Source organism: Mesoplodon bidens, assembly GCF_964165515.1.
Source record: "Mesoplodon bidens genome assembly, chromosome: 8".
NCBI classification, from domain to species: domain Eukaryota; kingdom Metazoa; phylum Chordata; class Mammalia; order Artiodactyla; family Ziphiidae; genus Mesoplodon; species Mesoplodon bidens.
Window position 1 is genome coordinate 84,255,865 of NC_138165.1, and position 23,144 is coordinate 84,279,008.

The window sequence follows — 23,144 nt, forward strand, 5'->3', positions numbered from 1 at the left end:
TAGTAATTCTCTGAAAGATGTTATTTTTGAAATGGCACCCTCATTATTTTTAACAAATAGCAAGCACGTATAATTCCATATCTTGTATTAATTTTGGACAAATGTATGGTAGTAGGTATAGTCGTTAAAATCACTTTGTTCTCTTCTCCTATGGGAAGAGACCCATCCTGGACCATCCTGGTCATCCCATAGTGGTTCAAACAAGCGATTGTTCAGATTCATACTGGAAAGTACAGCGTGCTGGGGATGGGGCTGAATATTTCCTACAGTGTCCCTAGAGAGGAGAAACTCTGCCCATGTCTCTCTCTAACCCCCTCCTAGATGTCCAGCTATTGGAGAAGTAGCGATTATCTGATCGGTCAGGGCTTGACACCCACTGGGAAGAGTCTCACTAAAGGGCAGGGCTACTGGATTGAAAGGTGATTGTGTTCATGGTTGTATTCTCTGTTCTGACTTTTCCTCTTGGTTCTGGCTGATAACTGATGGGCATAGCTGACTCCAGGGGAATGGAACAGGAAGCTTTGCTTGAGCTCCTTAGTCTGAGTCACACGTTCTAATCGAGTTCAGTTTTACCGTGAAGAAGCCCTGTGTGCTGCGGGGCAACTGCCACATGCTCCACTGTGTGTTGTCGAGCACCAGGGGATTTCCCCTCCAGTTACTCTTCTTTGTGGTCTCACCCCTTTGGTTGAGAACCCCACAAGAAGGGGCAGAGGAAGTGGTAGGATTAGGGCACAAAACCTCACCTGAAGTCCTTAAGTCCTTAAGTTTTCTTCATAATAAATGAGGTGCTGACTTCAGAAATAAGCCAAAGTTAGTCATGGTTTTAAAATCATCCAATTTATTATGATGGTACAGAAGCAATGCAGAAGCATCTGAAAGCTCCCTGAATTTTCAGAAAGTAACTTGTACCTGAAACGCCATTTAAAACTACAGAGGGGGGCTCCCCTGGTGGCGCAGTGGTTGAGAATCCGCCTGCCAATGCAGGGGACAAGGATTTCGAGCCCTGGTCCGGGAAGATCCCACATGCCGCGGAGCAACTAGGCCCGTGAGCCACAGCTACTTAGCCTGCGCATCTGGAGCCTGTGCTCCGCAACAAGAGAGGCCGCGATGGTGAGAGGCCCGCATACCGCGATGAGGAGTGGCCCCCACTTGCGCAAATGGAGAAAGCCCTCACACAGAAACGAAGACCCAACACAGCCAAAAATAAATAAATAAAATAAAGAATTATTTAAAAAAAAAAAAAACTACAGAGAAAGCACAGGTATCAGCAATTTTTAACATCACTCCTGGTCTTTCAAAAGTTCCTAACTGGCCTTTGTAAATGGTCTTATTAGCTCGAAATATAAGAGCAGATGGGTATGACTCCTACTACTTTAATAAAATACTGTAATTTTCTTCTTAAACCATGCAATTATAAGGTAAAATATTATGCTTTTCTTTTAAAATTCCATTTACTCAGGCTACATACGGTATCAAGAAACAGAAATCTACAATCTAAAAGCAAATCCAAGGAAAAACAATACACAGTCGGTTCTTATGAAGGCGGTAAACCTGACGAGCTCTGAAGACCTCACAGGCAGAACTTGGTGGCCTTCTCTTGTTCGCTACCATTACCATCACTCAGACACCAACTTACTCATTTTTTCTCAGTTCAAATTTTTTGAGAGAGCAAGAGAAAAATCTGATTGGTTCTCCTTGAGTCAGGTGTATCCATTCTGGCCCAATCAGCTGAGTTCAAGGTGGTAAGGACATCTGAGCAAACATGGCCACCTAGGCCCATGTCTTAGGTACGGCCTGCGGGAGAAACAGGTTCTCTCAGAAGGATGTGTGGGCAAGGATGCAATGACTGACAATTCTATTTTAGTGTAGTTTAAAAAACAGCAGTTGACACCAAACTATTTAGAGAGAGAACAATAATAAGCAAACATATAAATAGATACAAGTAACAAAAAATGACTGAACTCTGACTTTTTGTGTGTGTGCTGTCACTGTTATTTAATTGTCTCACATAATATTATCCAAGACTGAAGTAAATCTTTCGAATTATTCTTCTCTAAATACAGACATTCATGGGTCTTTCCATATTTATTACACTACCAAATAATTTTATAGTTGATCTAATTTGATCTGCTACTGTTCCATAGTTTTGCCTTCAGAATCTGTAAAAGGAAGGAAATGAAACGATGTAACTATTTAAAAAATATGTTAGTAACATGTTTTTATTAGTTTTTCCTTGGCTACCCTTTTCCTTGTGTTTACTGGATTCCTGTATTCAATCAGATTCAATAGCTGAGGAAGTGCATGTGTGAGAAGGATCCTATGAGGGGAATCAAACCACATGATCATCATTAGACAGTTTCATATCAAAACTAAATTCTGGCCACTTTCCTGACCTCAATCTATTTCTATGTGCCATCTCTCTTGGCTCCTTTGCTTCTCATTTTGAAAATTTTTAGCAGCTATATTGTCAGTTCCGTTTCCTCTTTTGGCCCTACTTTTCCTCTATGCACCAATTCTAATTCCCCATAGCTAGCCCCACGCCAAAGCCCATCACACTGCACATTTTCAGATTGGAAGGTGCAATGGATCTATTAATCTTATTGGATATTTAAATGAAAGTGTGGAGCCATGGGTGAATATCCTGACTGGTCAACCACAAAGAAACCTACATCTGCCTTGTTTGAATAAAATATCATGACAACTTAATTACAATCTTTGAAAATCTGGACCTGCAGATACATTTGTGTGCATTTCCTCACTTACTCATTCTGAGGGAAGGATTCGGTTGTCACTGTCATAGCCCTGCTTATAAAAGTAGGAAGCTAGGCTCTAGAGAATCAGCAAACATGGCTGAATTTCTGGGGATGTGGGAACGCGGAGGGTTTGAGAAGAACCATATTACAGGGACACTTGACCTCTTCTACCCAGTTCCATTTATAAAAGGAAAGACCACCTTTTTTTTTTTTTTTTTTTTTTTTTTTGCGGTACATGGGCCTCTCACTGTTGTGGCCTCTCCCATTGCGGAGCACAGGCTCCGGACGCACAGGCTCACGGGCCCAGCCGCTCCACGGCATGTGGGATCTTCCCGGACCAGGGCACGAACCCATGTCCCATGCATTGGCAGACAGACTCTCAACCACTGTGCCACCAGGGAAGCCCAAAAGACAACCTTTTAACATTAATGTTTGTCTACCACCTACCGTGTGTGTTCTTGACTGTGTGGCTTTTCAGAGCTGGTTTGAGGAATCAGATCTAAAAAATCTACTGCAGTATATAGAGAATTAAAAGAACGGAGTGTTTTAGTATTTAAAGGACATTGAGTTTTGCAGTTTTTCTCATTTTTTCCTTTTTCCTTCTACTCCAAGTTTCTTGAATGCCTTGTCCTCTTTGAAAGTTGCAAGATGCCAGATCACTTCTATATGGCATCATGGATAAGCCACTGTCAGGGGCAAACGGGTGTCTAGCCAAACAGCTCAGTGTAGCATCTTTCTACCAACTTCCCTGTGAAACCTTGGTCCCCACAAAATAAATCACTGGCAGTGTTTCAGTGTTTGCCAGCTCCCTCCTGTACAAAGGGTTTTAAGTAAAGAAGTAGTAAAGATGGAAACAGACTAGATTATTATTATCTTCTGGATATACAAGTCATATAGGCAGATTTAGAAAATATATAAGCCTCTATACAAATATATACAAGATACATATATGTATGCATGTATAAAAATTCCCAGGTTTTCCCTGTTAAAGAGAATTCTAACTTGGACTTGTCAGGGTCTTCCTTTCACCCACATTCTGAGGAGGATCCTGACATGCCATGTCAGCTATTTTGAGCTTTGTAATGAAGGATTGAGAAGGAAAGGTGAGAAGGATGAAACATAGAGGCTGGAGCTGAAGTTAGAGTATTTGTGGAGCGTTTGAGGTGAGTATGACATGGAAGCAATTTCAGCATTAAAAAAAAATTTGCTTACATCTTTTATCCCTCCTTCAAAGTGTTTATGAATAAAAGAAACAGAGTTATTTCAAAATTACTTTGGTTGCTGGACTGTGTTCTCTGACCACAGGGTCATTCTCTAAGACTGGACAATGTGTGTCATGACCATTAGCACCACGCAGATTGCTTGTCACTTGACAGACTTACCATCTGACAAAATTAGATCCTTTTCATCATCTGACATTAGATCAGAAAACAAATTTTTATATTCTGAAGGCAATATTAGATAAAACATGGTGGTTTAGAATATAACTAACAGCCCGTGAGATGTTCTTTGTGAGTGCTTTTCAAACTTTGTTGACCAAAACCCAGTGTAAAAAAAAAAATACATTTTACATTCCAGTCCAGTACCTTCACTTGTGTGCATATAATGAAACAAAAAGTTAAATGAAAAAAATACTCACCCTTTTCTAATCTATTCTTATCCTTCTCTTATCTTTTCTAATACTTATCTTTTTCTTTCTATCCTATTCTCATTCATTGGAAAAAAATTCTGCTCTCCTTACCTACCCTTTTAGCATCAATTTTATTCTAGTTCAAGGAAAAACACCAGTTATTAAATCCATTTCATGACCCACTAAATTTTTTTCACAACTCACCTAACCCACAATATGGAAAGCACTGTATCTCGTTATATTTGATTCCAGTGTTCATTGAATAAACAGCCCTCACAACAACCTGAAATCAACCCCATTTTCTTCACTTAATTACCACTAAAGTTCTTTAAGATTATGAATTAGTTAAGCCTAAGAGCCTTAAAATTTGAATGACCAACTTAAATCGTTCTGATGCAAAGACTTGGGAATACCTACTCGACAATTTGTCTTTTCTTCCGCCATCCTGGGAAGCTGCCGGTCATCCCCTTCATGAGAGGCCGTATAGCTTTTTCTCAGTTCTCTCACGGGGGCCATAGTGCCCTCCCTCCTTTGCATGAGTGTTGCTTATCACCAGCTGGGCCGACTAGAATAATAGTGCTGCCACCCAGGTACCCAGATACACTGTCTGACTGGGCCTCTTAAAGATATGTATTCTGGCTGGAACTGAATTCACCAGGCTCCTCTGGATAGTGATTTGGGCTGCTTGAGCATCTTCCAGAGGGTCAGTGATGAAACTAGATTAGTTCTCTAAGCATGCTCCCAACAATTTCATGTTCTGTCCAGCCACCAGCTATGCTGCTGAGCCGTCCACCAACTATTCAACAGATGGCCTCTACCTAGCTTTTCCAGCTTTCTTCATCCTTTTTGGATCCCCTACTGTAGCCCAGCTGCCCTACTTATCATCTTCTGAATATAATTTGATGATGCCTCTGGTTCACACTTCTGGCCATGCTTTGATCCCCTGAAATGCCTGCTTTGCCCCTGTTTTTCCTTCTGGTGGGACACCTTTCACAACCTCTTCCCTACCTGCGCCTCTACTTGCACACCTCCTCTTCACCAAATTACATGAGTAATTCCTACTCCTCCTAGACTCAGCTTCCATTTCATCTCTTCCCAAAAGCCTTTTCTAACACTCTCTATGTCAGGAGACCCCCTATGTGGTCCCACTATACCCTCTATCATAACACTTACCTCTCCATAAGGTAGTTTTCGCTTTGCTTTGCAGTCACCCACGTTAGACGGTGAGCACTTTGAGGGCAAGGACAACGTTCAATGTATATTTATGTCCCTAGCACCTCTCACAGTTTCTTCTTTCAATGGTGGTAAAAACATATAACATGAAATCTACCTTCTTCACAAAATTTTACATCGACAGTACAGAACTGTTAACCATACAGACATCATTGTACAGCAGATCTCTAGAATTTTTTCATATTGTGTGACTGAACCAGCACAGCTTCTGAATAAATAAATACATGCTATTGGATTATTTTTAGCCATCTGAAGTCTCAACTAAATTTCAAGATATTATTAAATTTTTCCCTTCATACATTACAAGGATCTTTTCTTTCCTTGTGAGTTTCTAGATTATATACTTTCTTTCCTTGTGTACTACCTTGCCCTGTTTCATCAAGCTTTTTAATTCATTGTGTGTCTTCGCATTTACTTTCTCATATTCTCATGGCTCCTTTCCCCCAGATGTGATTGTGTGGCCACAACTCCCTTACTGTGGGCCCCGGTGTCTCTCACAGTGACCAGCATCTAGAAGGTGCTCAGTGAATGTCTGGTACCTTCCTTCAAAGATTTCAATAGATTTTTAACAATGATTTTTCTTTTTTGAGTATAGGATGAAGGTGATGAAAGACTTAACTCTCATTTTTTTATGGCTAATAAATGATCAAACTCCTTTCTTTGAAATTTAGTGTTAAGCCTTGGATAAAAAGGGTACTTTTTTTTTTCAAGTGATATACCTACCATCTGAGACTTTCCAATGTTCCCGGTTGTCATTTGTGGTAGGTAAGGTGGTCTTTTCATCTTCTTTGGCTAAGTCAGTTTCTAAAAGTCAGGAAATTAAGTATTAAATTAATTGAAAAGATTAAACAAACCTCATACATGAATTATCTCATTGATATGGTAATAAGCAGAGATCTCCAAACTCTACAAATGTCTGATTATTTTCAATGCTCTGAGCTTGGAATCTCTGGAACAGTGTTTTGGGCGAGGACCAATGGTAACAGAGTTAAGGTCAATGAATGAATATATATATATATATATATATATATATATATATATATATATATATATGCCTTGACTTTTATTAATAAAAACACAGCATAAAATCAGGTCATTTTCTTTCACAAAACCATCTATAGTGCAAGTGTTATGGGAAATTTAGGACTACCTACCAGTCAATGGAGTCAAATTTAGAGTGACTGCCTTATAGCTCATTATCGTAAGAGGAATTTGCAACTCTAGTCTGCTAGGCAGGAGGAGAGGGCCTTAAATTCTGAGAATAAAAGAGTTTGAGGTAAAACCAACTGGTCATTGGACTTCTGTGCCCACCCGCTCCACCTCCATGCTGCCTTGGGGCTTTGTTTGGTTTGGCCCACTCCTGGTGACTTGACCACCAGCCACAACCGGCTCTCAATTCCCAAACCCCACGCTCTGCCCTTCCTCCCACTGCTGGTACTGTGACCTCACTAAAGCCTCTTGGGTCTGACCAAGGGCAGTCCTCTGTCCCCTGCCAGCTTCTTTCTAGTTAATCCATTCTGAGAGGCAGCAACTGCTTTAATTGGTTGTCATCTGCGCCATACTGATTGTTAAATATTTTCAATATCACCCCTGCCTGGAGCTTTTAAATTTTATTTCTATTTATTACGTCCTTCTTTGTCCAATGGAGACCCCTGTAGTCCATCACTTCATCGGCTTTCTTGCAATTGTCCTCATCTTCACTGCCTCACCTGCTTCCTTCCCAAATGCTAAGTAAAGTAACAAAACTGTACTCATTTTCCATTCCCATATTCAAAGCCAATGAGCAAATCACCAGAGCACTCATTTAGGGCACCAGTAAAACAAGGAAACAAAAAAAAATGAGAAAAATAAAAACTTTGGGAAAATAATTTGATATTCCAAATGAAGTCGTCATGGAAATACTCAGACTTTTGTTGGAATACTGTACAGTATTAGTTTTATTCTAATTGCAGGGGTGGCAGTACTCTCTAATATTTCAGGGCTTACTACAAATCATACATCTAGGTTTCCTCTCCTGCATCCAGGTAGCCGAGCACCTTTGCAGGGAATCACGCAACTGTTCATTGGAGTTACTACAAATTTCACGGTCTCTAAATTCCACTGAGCCCTCAGCTCTGAAAAAAAAAATCTGGCTTTTTCCATTGTTCTTCTCTCCTTTCCTCTTAACAAATTATTTCAAATCTTCACCTCTTCCCTTATAACCCTAGCCCTTCCCCTAGTTTTTAATCTTGGGACCTGCCCTTGCTGCCCATTTTGTTCTGAATCCCCCCATCCGACATAATTCCCTGCATCCCATCCATCACCCCTTCCCTTCTCTTAGGTCTCAGCAGCAGAGATGCTTCCTGTGTGAAGCTGACCCTGAGCTCTGAAGCTGGTTTTCTATTGCTGTCTTGATGACCTTTCTCTTCCCACCCCTCCATCTTCACCCTCTCACTCTCCAATGGTAGTTAAATGTTAACACCCATCCATCCAGATATCTATCTCTCCACTTATTTATATTTTTGAATGTGTCAAACATGCACCTGGAACAAAATTCAAAAGCCACGAGAGACCATGCAGTGAAGAAGTCTTCCTTCCCCAGCCACTCAGGCCCTTCCCCACAGGATCACCATGGTTATCAGCTTCTTCTAAAAAACTACCACCTAGTTGCTGATGACTTCATAGCCTCATCTCCAGCCCAAATCTCTCTGCTGGCTTCCAGAGATATGTGTCCCTCACCCACTGGACATAAATTCCTCTTGAAATTCTGCTCCTTCTATATTCCTTACCTTGCCCACAGCTTCCCAATCATTTTCATGACTTAGCACACACAGCAAATGTCAAGGACAATAGAGGTAACCAGCCTGGGGATTCCAGCTGCCCCATACTCAGTCTGTGGAGCTAAGGGGACCATCAGCTCCACACTCCCAACCCATTTGTGGCTGATGGTTTGGGAATTGCTGTCTTAGGGAATGACACCACCATATGTCGAGATGCCAAAAACACTGGGACATTCTTGACCCTCCGGAGCTCTCTCTTAGCCTCTATCTCAGATTGGTCAAGTTCTGTCAACTTTATATCTTCAAATCTAGCCCCTTCTCTACATCTTCATGGCCACTTCTTGATTAGGGCCCTCATCATTTCTCTACCTGCAAAAAGATTGGTCTTACCACTTTTGGTCTCTCCCATTCAATTCATTCTTCTCATTAGGAACAGAATGATCATTTCAAAATTTGAACTTGCTCCTGTCCCTCCCCTGCCTAAAATCCTTCACTGGTTTTAACAAGATAAGTAACCTCTCCACCTCCTGACATTTCTCACTTCAAATTTTATTTTCCAGATAAAATGAATTGGCGGTTCACAGAAAGTTCTGCCTTATGTCTTTACCTTTGTACACTTTGTTGCTCCCTCTGAATGAACCAACCATCCCATTTATCCCCACCTTAGCTAATGCCTTTTTTCCTCTCATGACTTGGTTTTGATGTCACCTCCTTCAGAAAGCCCTTCTATTGTGTGAAAATCCTGATGGGGGCCCTTCCCACTGTTCTCAGCAGCCAGCATGTTCCTCAGGCCCGCAGCACTAAGCACCCCAGCTCCACAGGGAGCTGCGGTCCTCCCCTCCCACTCTGGTCTCACTTCTGCCTTCCTCATTCCACAAAATTGCTCTAATCAAAGTCACAAATGACCTCTGTGTCCTACATCCATTGCGTACTTTTCAGGCCTCATTTTATTTGACCCCCTTGCAGCTTCTGACAGTGTAGACCAGCCCTCATTCCTGAAACACTCTCCGCCTTTAGGTCTTCCATGGTGTCAGAGTTCAGGGGCTGTCCTGACTGATCATCCCTTTTTCACAGTCCTCTGTCAGCTGTTCCTGTTCTACTTAACCATTAAAGGCTAAGTTCCTCCAGGCACCCCCGCTCTCTCCAATCTCCATCATGCTCATGGCCTCATTCCTATTTATAGGCAACAACTCCCAATTTGATAACTGCAGTCCAGATCTTGCTGAGCTCCAGAAAGTATGCAGTTCTCTATGTAATGTATCCATTTGAGATATCCCGTAGGTATTTCAGAATCAAAATGTAAGAAACTAAACTCATCCTTCCTCTACTCTGGCACTGCACCCGTCCTCTGCCACCCAACAGACACACGCATAGGCAAACACACACACTCTCTCTCTCTCTCTCTCTCTCTGTCTTTCTCAAATAATTTCCTCTACCATTTTTTCCCATATTGGTAAACCCACCCCATTGCTCAAGCAAGTGAAGTCTGAGTCCTCTGACATTCCCCAGAGCCAGACTGTCATCAAGTCTTTGATAATTCCACTTCCTAAATATCTCTCAAAATTCTACAGCCTCCAGCCTCAGCTGTAATCACCACTTCCTTGTGTCACTCTGCTACCAGCCTCCTGATACTGGTCTCCCTGCAAACAGTCTAGCCTTGTTCCAATTTATTTTCCAAACTAATCACAACCCGATTGGGTCATTCTCCATCCAGAAGCCTCTGCAACTCTCATCTACCCTTCATGTCTCTCTCAGCTTCATCTCGTTAGGCTTTGGCCACACAAACTATTTTTGGTGGTTTTTCAAACAAGGTGACATGATTTCCTGCCCCAAGGTCTTTGCTCACATCCCCAGGTATAAGCTCTCATAGCACAGCACCCTGTACTTCTCATGCCTAAGTCTCACCACAGCTGCAGACATTTGTGTAAATTATGATCCCCTGATGGACTGTAGGTTTCAAAAGGCAAGAACAGGTCTATCTTCTCCACCCCCATATTTCTAGCTCTTAGCACTGGCTTACAGTTGACACTCCATAAACACTGGTACATGGAAGGGATGTTGGGCTCTCAAAAGGCACTTGAGTGCCTTTCTGTAAGTGAATTAATTTATTTATGTTTGTATTTTCATATTTCAGATGAGATTTTCTTTAAGGCGAAAGAAAGAAAGATGAGACCACTTCCTTGTAAGTTTACAATTAGAGAAAATACCAATAGGAAAAATAAGCTTATTGAAATTTATTTTTTTTAAGTTACCTAAAAGTAACTGTAGTGTTGTGGGTTGTATTGTGTCCCCAAAAAAGATATGTTGAAGTCCTGCTCCCTGGTACCAGTAAATGTGACCTTACTTGAAATTAGTTTTAGCAGATATAATTAAGTTAGGATGGGGTCAGACTGGATTAAGGTGGGCCCCCAATGCAATTACTGGTGTTCTTATAAGGAGAAAGAGATTTGGCAACATAGACACACACAGAGGGAAGACAGACTTGTGAAGACCGTGGCTGGGACTGGAATGAAGCAGCTACAAGCCAAGAATGCCAATCACTGCCACCAGAAGCTAGAAGAGGCACAGAAGGGATTCTTCCCTAGAGCCTTCAGAGGGAGCATGGCCTTGCTGACACATTGATTTAGGTCTTCTGGTCTCCAGGACTATGAGACAATAAATTTCTGTTGTTTTAAGCCACCCAATTTGTGGTAATTTGTTATGGCAGCCCTAGGAAACTAATACATATGGTATATATAAACTTTATAAGGCAATAGTGTCTTTAAGATGTGATTTCTTTAGCATTCTTTTAAGAAACTTTATTTCAAAGGACACACTAAACCTGGTAGTTTATTTTGTCAATAAATTACCTTAGAAGTGAGGAAATATGAATTATACTTATTTATATTAAATAGTGATTCCATTTTAACATATATTTTAATACTCTTTTAATAGCAGCCCAGTAAAACATCATATCTAAAAGATTACCTGATTGATATGGCTGAAAATTTATCAACTCTCCAAGTGCAACAAGTTTCTCCTGTGGAAAAATTTTGTAATCAGAGAATTAAATGACCACAATTACTAACAATCATTCTTTAATAGAAAAACACTTTGATTCTTGATGTTTAAGTAACCAACAACTGTTTTCAACATACTAGAAATTACATAACCAAATGAGTAGTGTTCTTCTGCTGATTTCTTCAAACCTTTATTGCCTCCTTATTGTTCTTAGGAATAAGATGCAAATCGAACCCACAGAAAATCAGTGTATGCCTTGATCTAGGGGAATCGGTTTCAGGCTATTATTGAAGTCAGTTCCCTTGGAGCTATTCTGACATTACCTGAATTAGATCACTTGTCATTCTGGTCATTATTTGTTCACTTATTTCAATGTCTTCGAGATCTGTAAGAACCACCCAAGTTCCATTCTCAAATTTCACAGGCATAGAAAAGACAATCCCTTCAGGAATACCAAACTGGCCTGCAGGGAGCAAACACAAAGCAAAGCAAAACAAAAGCACTCAGATAAATAAACCTTCCTGGTAACACTGTAGAAAAGGACAGACATTGTACATGCTTTTTAATGATAATGGTGGATCTAATGGTGGATTTAATGATAATGGAGGAATTTCTGCGAATTCCTCCCCAGGGAAGATTGAAACACTTACTCGAGAAGTATTTATTGAGCACCTCTCTGAGTTCTGACAACTTGCCCTTCTGTGTTTCTCTCAGAAGGAAGAACCGTTGTTCCCTCTTTATCCCTTTTGTCCCTGCTGGGTTCAGATGCCCTGCCTCTGCCTTGGGAACTAATGCAGTCCTTCTCTTCCACCTTGTCTGGATTCCTTTTGTCTGCTTCCTTGGCTTTTCCTTGCCCCCCTAGGTAGCCCCTGAGCTGAGCACTTGTCCAATCTCGCCTTTGCTCTTCCAGCCTACTACTGCAGTCACAGAGCCAAGGGGCAGAAACTGGGAAGGGAAAGCGGTGATCTCACAGTTCCTAGTTTAAATGTGCTCCAAATAAAAAAATGGATAATGCTTATTACTAACTGAGCAACCTTCAGATAAGATGCCTCCTGTTTTTTGTGTCTCAATCAAATAAGAAGATTATTCTTGCCATTCTAGTCATCAAAAATGTTGCCAGTATGGAGGTTCCTTAAAAAAACAAAAAATAGTTACCATATGATCCTGCAATCCCACTCCTGGGCATATATCTGAAGAAAATTCTAATTTGAAAAGATATATGCACCCCAATATTCACTGTAGCACTATTTACAATAGCCAAGACGTGGAAGCAACCTAAATGTCCATTGACAGATGAACGGATAAAGAACATGTGTTACTTTTATACAATGGAATATTACTCAGCAATAAAAAAGAATGAAATAATGCCAGTTGCAGCAACATGGATGGACCTAGAGATTATCATACTAAGTGAAATAAGACAAATACCATATGATATCACTTATATGTGGAATCTGAAAAAAAAAGATACAGACGAACTTATTTATGAAACAGAAATAGATGCACAGACATAGAAAACAAACTCACGGTTACCAAAGGGAAAGGGGGGGCTAAATTAGGAGGACGGGATTAACATATATACTCTAAAATATGTAAAATAGATAACCAACAAGGACCTACTGTATAACACAGGGAACTATACTTAATATTTTGTAATAACCTATAGGGGAAAAGAATCTGAAAAAGAACATATATGTATAACTGAATCACTGAACTGTACACCTGAAACTAACATGACATTGTAAATCAACTATACTTCAATTTAAAAAAAAGTGTTGTCACTAGGGCAAAATATTGAGGAGAGTCAAGAAACCAGGATCTAAAAGACTTTTCTGTAGAGGATGTCCCAGGACCTCTGTTCACTCTCTATTTGAGAGCCAGCCTTATGAGTGAACAGCAGATGAGGGTTTACATACGTGGTACCATTTCGGGGACACAATGATCACTTGCTCTTCACTTGCCCCCAACACTGAACTGCTTATTGATGAATTCCTACAGAGATTAATTCAACTTTTTTTTTGGCTGCACCACGTGGCTTGCAGGATCTTAGTTCCCTGACCAGGAATCGAACAGTAGAAGCAGGGAATACTAACCACTGGACTGCCAGGGAATTTTTTTTTTCTTAAATTCCATATATATGTGTTAGCCTACGGTATTTGTCTTTCTCTTTCTGACTTACTTTTACAGATAAAGATGAGGTTTTAAATGTCTATTTCACTAAAAAGGTAACACAGTGATTTGAATTCACACGTGCAGATGTTCGTGCACGTTAACTTTAATTGAACAAGACGCATTGAGAGTCTACCCATGAAGAAGCAACAGGTAGACCCAGTCGAAGCCCTGCCCTCAGGGTGGGTGAACTCTAATGCAGAGGGCGTATGCGACTAACCACCCCATCCATAAAGGCAGGCTGTGATATGCTCTCTGATAGAGGAACAAATGCTATGTGAGTACAGAGGAGAGACAGAGATTAATTCTGACTTGGGGGATTTAGGGAGATTTCCGTGAGCTACACCGTAGTCACTGAAACGATGGGAAGGATCATGGTTCCATTAATAACATAAAGGATACAAGAGGTGGATCAGACTGGGGAGGACGACAACAGGTTCAGTTTGGTGTGTGTTGGTTTGAAGCGACAGCATGACATCCAGGTGGCAATGTTTGACAAGGGGGGGCTCAGCAGCAAGGCCCAGGCCTGGAGCTTCGGGAATGGATGGGTTTGTTCAGGGAGAATGTAAAGCACAAAGGGAAGACATGCTCTAGGTAGAACCTACAGCGCACACAGCATCAGCTATTCTCTCTTTCCTATTTTTCAAAAAACAGTAGAAGTGCTCTGAATAGTTTTTAGCAGATTAAAATAGTAAGGATATAAAAATGTTTTGTATTTGTGGATGGAGAGCAAGCTTTCCACATTCCGCTGCTGCCTGGTACTCTGAGATCTGGGTCTTGCTGTGCCCTTTGTATCGTGTGTCTGTGTCTTTGCTCCTGCAGCTCCTGTGCCCAGAAGTTCTTTCCATACTTGTCTGTCAGGTAAACAACTACTCAAACTTGCAGGTGACACTTCCTGAAGTGTCACCTCCTTTATGATGCCGGTCCTGATTCTTCCTGCTGCCTGCTGAAAATTGACCTTGCTTTCCCTTCCTCAGCAGGGATACAGTGAGAAAAACTTAACAGAAGTATTTCATTTATGTATGTGGCTCTTCTTTACTCTTCTGTGAGCTTCCTGAAAGGCAAAAGCCAGGCCTACTCCCTATGTGTGTTCCCAGTGCATGCACACAAAATACTGTTGCACTGCTGAATGGATAACTGAATGAATGCATGCATGAATGAATGATTATGGAATTGTGAAAATCCAGAGAGCTTACAGAGCCTTTAAAGAGGTAGGACGGGCTTCCCTGGTGTCACAGTGGTTGAGAGTCCGCCTGCCGATGCAGGGGACACGGGTTCGTGCCCCGGTCCAGGAAGATCCCACGTGCCGCGAAGCGGCTGGGCCCGTGAGCCATGGCCGCTGAGCCTGCGCGTCCGGAGCCTGTGCTCCGCAACGGGAGAGGCCACAACAGTGAGAGGCCCGCCTACCGCAAAAAAAAAAAAAAAAAAAAAAAAAAAAAGAGGTAGGAGTCTGTCTAGGTAAGGACACAAAAGTAGGAGCATAAGGCATACATGGAGGTTTTAAAATATCGTAAGATATGAAAAACCCAGATTTACCTTCACTCAGTACCCCTAAAGACACAATCTCCCCAGGGGGTGAGCCATGGTACCAGTATTTCAACGTAGTGGCTATACTGTGTGCAGCTAAGATGCCCCCAAATTGTCTTCCTGTGGCGGTGAACTTTTTAAGACTTTCCACAAATTCTCTGTTTACCCACTCACTGTAAGGAGAGAAAGAAACAATTTTACAATGGAGGAAGGAATAGGAATGAATAAGAATGTTCCCTGGGTCAATGGATCTGAGTACAAGAAATCACCTCCACAAAACAGAAATATGACTTCCTGCGCCCCTTCTTCAAGCTTCTTTAATCCCATAAAGAGTCAACTGAAAAGTAATGAAACAGAGCAGAAAGGAGTCCTAAAGTTTCAAACTAAAAACCTGATACCATAAATATGGAACACAGAAAAGTGGCCAAAGGCTGCAAGAACAATTAATTTCATCAAAGAATTTATTCTCCATAGAGGCTATCTTGGAACCAATGGTATCCTTCACTTAAAAAAAAAATAGTATCATGAAATGTTGAATTATTCACATTGAGAACTAAGGAAATAATTACGTTTTCTAATCTGAAGTTTAAACTCGGGGAACAGTCCAGCTGGACTAGAACAAGCATGAAACAGCTGCCCTTGCTGAGCCGGCACGATACACCTCCAGGAGATGCTGCCCGCACACACGCAGCAATGCAGAGGAACCGCGCTCCAAGACAATGAGTCCAGGGACACAATTTCTAGGTGTGGGTAAAGGAAGGGAAGGGAAGAAAGGGGTGATGGAAAGGACATGATACCACTGGGAAAGCGCTGCAAAGTTTCAAAACTTGTTCCAAAGGCGTTCCTCCCCCTTCCTCCTTCCATGGCCTTTTCGTAATGGTGGTGTTGACTGTGACAGGCACAGTTTCTAAGTGCTTTGCCTGTCTTAACCCATTTCATCTTCCCAATGACCCTATAAGACCCATACTCTGCTACCATTTCCACTTGGCAGATGGAAAAACCGAGGCACAAAGACGTTAAGTAACTTCTCTAAAGTCACACAGCTAATGAGTGGCTGAATGAGAATTCCAACCCAGGTGGCTTGGCTCCAGAGATGGTGCCCCTCACCACGTCTCAATTCTGCCTTTCCTGGAACCCAACACCCAGCATGGCCTGGGCCTGCTCACCATTGTAATTCCTTATTCTCGAAGCTTTTTCAACTAATTTCAACTTGGACAGAGGTCTTTACATTAAATAAGATTCACTTTACATATGTTTGCTTTAGTGATAACGTTAATGGAATCTGTGAGCCACTTTAAGGATAATCTGAAATATAAAAATTCAAAATTCCAAAATCAAATAAATTGGGGGTGGGGATGACTAGTTGAAATTCTGTGGAATTCTCTACATTTCTTCAATAGAAAGCATAAATGAGGATGAGTGTGAACAAAGTTACTTCTGCACACAGATTTCTAAGATGAGTTTTAAATGATTATAATAACATTACACATTTATTCAATGTTAGACTACTTCACTTAAAAAGATACTGTACCTATCAAAAATCAGGCTTAAAACAGGGCGTGAATAGTGAGGAGGTCCCCAAACAGCACTCTCGTATCTGTAAACCTTGGCTTTTCTCAGATCGACGTAGTTATTTCCACTAATATTACCCCAAATTATCACATCTTTGATGCCTGTGAAGAAAAGAAATTTTAAAAAATAACGTAATATAAAAAATTGACTGTAGTCTACCTTCTGTTTGTGTGGTTGTTTTACAATTGGTCCTTTTGCTATAAAACAGACTTAAGTTTATGCTCCCTGAAAATGTGCAAACAATGTGGATCATCTCCTTAATCATCAGAGTCTGGCCATTCCTAATAATGCACGTGGATGGTGTGAGCATTTGACTGACTTCAGGGAACACTGAAATGCTCCCTGAAAGAAATTGCTACTGAAGATTATACCCCTGCTCTGGTCCTAACTTCACCACTCTGCTTGCCATGAAGAGGATTATTTATCTGCTTTGATTCTGACAGAGAGTCCCTGATTTTAGACTGGAGTAGAAATTTGGGCAAGTCACTTGACTCCCTGGGTGCCTTTCGTTTCCTGCAGAATGGAGGTGCTGGAATAAGAGGACCCCAAGGAACATCTTAATCAACAAAGGTATTGAATTAGCTTGTATGTGTGAGGCACTTTTAGGTGAGAGGCTCAGAAGAAAACAAATCAGCCCAAATCCTTGCAATATTCTGGGGGTAGAGGGGAGTGGGTGAGAAAACAACTACTATACAACGTGATATATACTACCAAGAGAAAGAAGAGGATGGGGGTAGAGAGAAATAGGAATTGGTATTTCATATGATTCTAATATATGAAATTCTCTCTAATAATTCTCTCTAATAATTGTGGATTTTCTGGGAATGTATCTGAAGTGAAAATAGGGGATTTTATTGATTTATTTATAAACTTATTTCTTTAAAAACTTAATTCACTTAAAAGGTCACACCACTTTCCGTTACGGAGATTAAATTCTTTCCTGTTCTGTATAAGATTGCTGTTGGCTTCAAGTAACAGAATATCTTTCTGACTTGGCTTAACTAGAAGGAGTTTACTTTTCTCAGATAACAAGTCTGAGGTAGGCAGTGACACTGGTGCTTGTTAAGCAGCTCAAAGATGTTACTCTCTTGGCCTTCCCCTCATGGTCCTAAAATGACTGCAGCAGCTCCAAGTATCACACACTTACAGAGTTGTGTTCAAAGGCAGGCAGGAGGGAAAAGAATTTTTCTTAAAGTTTTAAGGCCCTTTATAGCTCTAAATGCCTTAAATCAAGCTAGAGAAAATTATAGCGGACATCTGCTTTATTTATTTATTTAGTTTTTTGTCCTAACATCTCTTCCTACTTTTTTTCTTTAACAGCACACTGGTTTTTCTTTAAATAGGTACCCTTCCCCAATTTCAGGCCATTTGGTTTGGGTGAAGCTGTCCTCACCCCTCAGGTCTATCAATAGGCATCAGACCTAGATTCTAGATTTCTGGCCACACTGATTGACTTGGAGAAGGGCATGTGGTCCAAGCCCAGTCAATGAGATATTATTCTGCTACGTTTATACAAAGAATCGAGAGAGAATGCTCTTTTTCTACTGGGGTAGTTAAGCTATGATGCCGGTAGCCATTTTGCCACTTTTTAGAGAAAGCCTATCTGAGAATCAGATCAAAGCTAAGGAAAACAGAGCTGAGTGATGAGCCAAGTGAGAGCACAAACCAAGCTTGACATCATCCCTTGAACCCCAGCATCCGGCTATGGCCCAAATAAGAACTACTCCTGCACTCTTCAGTTATGTGGAAAAAAAGCTCTGACTTTGGTCGCTTTGAGTGGACTTTCTGTCACTTGTACAGGAAGAGTTCCAACTAAGCCAATGTACATAGTCTGAGAAACAGGTTTATGTGTGAACTGAACTCAAGGGATATCCTGAAAAGGTTTGCTCCCCTCTTGGCATCTGGAATTCTCCTGGAATAATTCTCCCTGATGGTTTTTCTAGTTCATATTACTTTGTTTAACTCTGTCTTTGTCTTTGCCAACTTCCTCCTTACTACTCCACTGACAATTCCATTTTAACAGCCGTCCCTCTAACATTTCCCTTTTTTGTCCCAACTTGTCTCCACTTTTCTTTTTTCTGCTGCTCCTGTGCTTATCGGCTTTGAATACAGCAGGGTTTAGAATTTATGGTACCACCAGACCCACAAGAAAGCAGCTTTCTGGTTGAAAGTGACTACCCTGTTTTAAATTTTGTGACACTGCCTCTTCTTGACACTTTCATCAGTGTATCATAGATCTTTTGTGAGAAATCAGTATCTACACATATACATATAAGGTTGATAACACAGATAAAATGATTAGGAAATGTTTTCCTACTGAATAATTTTAGTATCCATTTGGCTGAGGTATGCACTGACCCTGGGGGTAAGACACTAATGATTTGTATGCAAGAATACCAGAAGTTATGGTCCCAGGGCTTTGCCCTAATGTGTTAGGGGCTCACCAAAGTCCTTTATAGATCTGACTGAGAGCATTGTAGGCTCACATTTCACTGTCTTCCCAATTTTGCTTGATGTCATGCCTTGCATTTCCTGGCATTCTAAATGGACTTCGCTGCACCTGCTCCATCTAAGGGCACAAATAGCTAAAGTCTGTCAAACATGACAAATATTTTTAGATACAGCACTCCCCCTTTAGATACAAAAATCCATTTTCTGATTCTGTCTCATCCTCCTGTGATTTTGACCGCTATAAGTACAAAGATTATTAGGAGCAGAAACTGATCACATAGCATAATCACCTTAACAAGTTTACTATCCTTGCAAATGTTTACCATGTGTCGGGCACTCCTCCAAGCACTTTAGAAACATTATCTCTTTAAATCCTTGCATCAATTCTAGGATGTAGGTGCTATTTACATCCTCATTTTACAGGTGAGGAAGCAAGGCACAGCAAGGTTAAGTGATTTGCCCCAAGTCACACAGGTGGGAAGTGGGGTGGGGTCACTTTAACAGAGCCCTGAGTATTTTTCTAAAAAACACCGATTACACTGGTTGACTACTATCACGGAAAAAAAAAAAAAAAGGAATATTAAGTTTCAAATTACTACTTGAAAAATAGAAATCTTATTATTTAAATACTTGTTTCTTAATTTTTATAATGATGGGAAAAGATCAGCTAGTCATCAAAGCTAGTAGAAAGAAAATGCACAGTAGTGAAATCCCACAATCAGAAGTTCTTGGCCTCTGTTTCATAGTTTCTAGTCCAGATATTCCGACTGATTTTAGAGGGGACAGTGTTCTTCCTAGCTGCTGTGAAATCACGCTGTTTAAAACCAGACACGGAAACGGGAGCTCACTCACATGACGGAGTCGTTTTCAGTTTTCTGGCCAGCGCTGCCTTCGCTTTGCCTTCTACGCCCAAGGCCACAGCGATAATATTGTGGGCGAAGTTTGGGGCATATTTCATAAGCAAAGACGTTTTGAGATTCACAAAGGTTTTTCCTCCCACAATAATTCTGACGGAATCATGAGCATTTTTCTCAATCAGGGATCCGTAGAGGTGGCACAGACTAGCCCTGCTTCGGATGCAGTCTTCCAAACTGTACACCTCCTTGTCCACATGGTCGTCGAGGAAGATGATCACGTGGGCCTGGCGGAAGGCCTCCTCCGCTCGGGTGCAGACGGACACACTCTGCAGGAAGGGCGACGCCAGGTCCTGAGCCTCTTTCACAAGGCTTGTGAGTTTCTCTTCTGCCTGCTTGTTGTCAAATAGGTTTATGATAATTTCCATATGTGGTCCAAACACTTCACCACTTGTCAAGATGGGAATTAGGTTGTAGCAGGCAGGAGCCGATGCACTAATAAAAATGCAAAGCCGATTACGAATGGTTAAATCTTTTGCTCCTTTTCAGGCTTTATTCTTTTTTTTTTTTTTTAAGTATCAACCATGTATTGAAGTCTTTTTTTTAAATAAATTTATTTATTCATTTATTTTCGGCTGTGTTGGGTCTTCATTGCTGTGCGCGGGCTTTCTCTAGTTGCAGCGAGCGGGGGCTACTCTTCGTTGTGGTGCGCGGGCTTCTCATTGCAGTGGCTTCTCTTGTTGTGGAGCACGGGCTCTAGGCGAGAGAGCTTCAGAAGTTGTGGCATGCGGGCTCAGTAGTTGTGGCTCATGGGCTCTAGAGCTCAGGCTCAGTAGTCGTGGCGCACGGGCTTAGTTGCCCCGCGGCATGTGGGATTTTCCCGGACCAGGGCTTGAACCCGTGTCCCCTGCACTGGCAGGCGGATTCTTAACCACTGTGCCACCAGGGAAGTCCCCAGTCTTTATTCTTAATAGATATTCTTCTGCACGTGCATTAATAGGGTGATTTAATATATTAAATTGGCATACACAGCTGCACAGACATTTTTAAGGCTAGAAATCAAAAGTAGAACAAAATAATTCTCACTGCTAACTTCTTGCTTTGGCCATCTGAAAACAATACAAAACTAAGAAATGTACCTGTTTATAAGGCTTTTCAAATTAAATAGAATGGGCAGAAAGCAAAATTTAAAAGAACTGTGTCATATTACTGTAATTACGTGTCTACATTCTTTTAAAAAAAAGATAAGGAAATCAGTTTCATTTAACCATAACTCTTTTCTATTTTGTACCCTTATCTGCAAAGTAATGACATCTTCTAGAAAGCCCTATTTTTCCAAATCCTTATAAAGAAGCCTAGGATCAACACAGGCGAGGTATCATGTATCTGCACCCACAATTCAGCCAGTATTTGAGTACTCTATAGCTTGGCTGATAACTGAGAGCCCTAATGACCCCTGAGGGGGGAGTTTAGAAATGCATCCGGGCATTTTTTCACAGTGGCTTTGGAGAGAGGCGCAGTGGTGTTTTCAAGAGAATCTGTACCATTTTAATCCGTTAAAAATATATAGGGGCTTCCTTGGTGGTCCAGTGGTTAGGACTCTGTGCTCCCAATGCAGGGGGCCCGGGTTCGATCCCTGGTCGGGGAGCTGGGTCCCGCAGGCCACAAGGAGGAGTCCGCATGCCGCAAATAAGAGCCCGGATGCCGCAAATAAAGATCCCGCGTGCTGCAGCTAAGACCCAGCGCAGCCAAATAAATAAATAAATATTAAAGAAATTCTAAAGCAGATGTAATATTATTAAATCTGGGTGTAAAGTTCATGTACGGTTATTACATCATTCTCAGTTCTTTCCTGCATTTGAAATCTTTCATAATAACAAATAATTTTTCAGATGAGCCTGTATATTAGGATACACACATAGGTAGCAAGAAGGGCAGTGTGAGAGACAGATTGAGAGGTGGGGAAAGGAAAGGGGGAGGGAGAGATAGAGCAAGAGGGACAGCAACAGGACAAAGAGAGAGACAGAGCACAGAGGTAGAGAGAAAAAGCGATGACAAGCATCGAATGTGTCCACCCACCACTGAGAGTGAGAGTGATGAGGAGAAAAAGTGAGACGGGGCAAGAGTGAGGGGGGTGAGGTTACAGAGAATGAGTGCACATGGAAGAGCTAAGGATGAGGACAACTCTAGCAAGTGGGAAAGAGGAAGAGGGCAACGGTCAGGAAGATGGCGGAGGGAAGGAAGGAGACAAGGGAGAGGGAAGGAAGGACCGTGAGGCGAAGAGCAAGACGGTATGAGCAGCAGACAGCATGAGACACACAGAATGAGGGCAGGAGAGCTGGAGACAGTTATGCAGAGTAAATATCTTTGCTATAAAGTTGCTCTTAGATTTAGTATGTATGTGTATTATATGCATATTACATACACATTAAATCTATATATAGTCTAAAACTCATACATGGGGCTACACTAGGGGATATATATGCATATACATATATTACATATCTATAATATTCGTATACATACATACAAATCTCAAACTTGACACTCAGATATTCTTCCATCATGTAATTAACCCTACATCATTGTCCTTCTAAACATAAAAAGCCAACCTCATGAATCCTGGGATGTGACGGTCCCACCTGGTGATCCAGACCTGCAAGGGGTTGATAAGACCTTTCAGGGCTTCTTTCTCCAGCTCTTTTTCCATGTGTGCCCCCAGGTTCTCTTGAGCAACTGTCTTCATCAGCTCAGTCGTCATGCTAGAGGTGACACCATAGTAAAGCTAAATATTGGGAAAGAAAAAATCAACACCAGAATAGCTGACAATGGCTATAATGGAAAGTTCTTGTTTAAAGCCCAAATAGAGTAAAAAGAGAGCTGAGAGAATACCTTAGAAAGCAAGACATTTGAAAAATATAATAATAGGAGAGAACAATAATGTTTTAGACAGATAAATCAACTTAATTTGTATACCTGGGCATGTTCTAGGAACTCGTTATATCCTCCCAAAAGCAAACCCTTTCCTCCACGATCCAACAGCTCTCTCCAGATGATGGGGGAATTTTTGTGACTCCACTTATTCTTTTTACACAATTCTTTCAGCCACTCCTATTGAATGATATAGTCCACGAGAAGTCACACATTGAATCTGCCTTGGAATTCAATTCAATGCTTTAGAGTTCAAACATTAAAA

At 41.2% G+C, this 23,144-nt stretch overlaps 1 protein-coding gene across 1 annotated transcript; it reads right to left on the reverse strand.

Moving 5' to 3' along the window:
• Positions 1 to 1,747: 1,747 nt before the first annotated feature.
• On the reverse strand, positions 1,748 to 22,709 carry MDH1B (malate dehydrogenase 1B; the record flags this gene model as incomplete). The annotated part of the gene is made up of 8 exons (XM_081242398.1): positions 1,748 to 1,794; positions 6,340 to 6,420; positions 11,343 to 11,394; positions 11,699 to 11,838; positions 15,081 to 15,244; positions 16,603 to 16,744; positions 19,947 to 20,443; positions 22,591 to 22,709. The coding sequence occupies 8 exons, from the start codon at positions 22,707 to 22,709 to the stop codon at positions 1,784 to 1,786; spliced, it is 1,206 nt and encodes a 401-aa protein (XP_081098524.1). The 3' UTR covers positions 1,748 to 1,783.
• Positions 22,710 to 23,144: the final 435 nt, after the last annotated feature.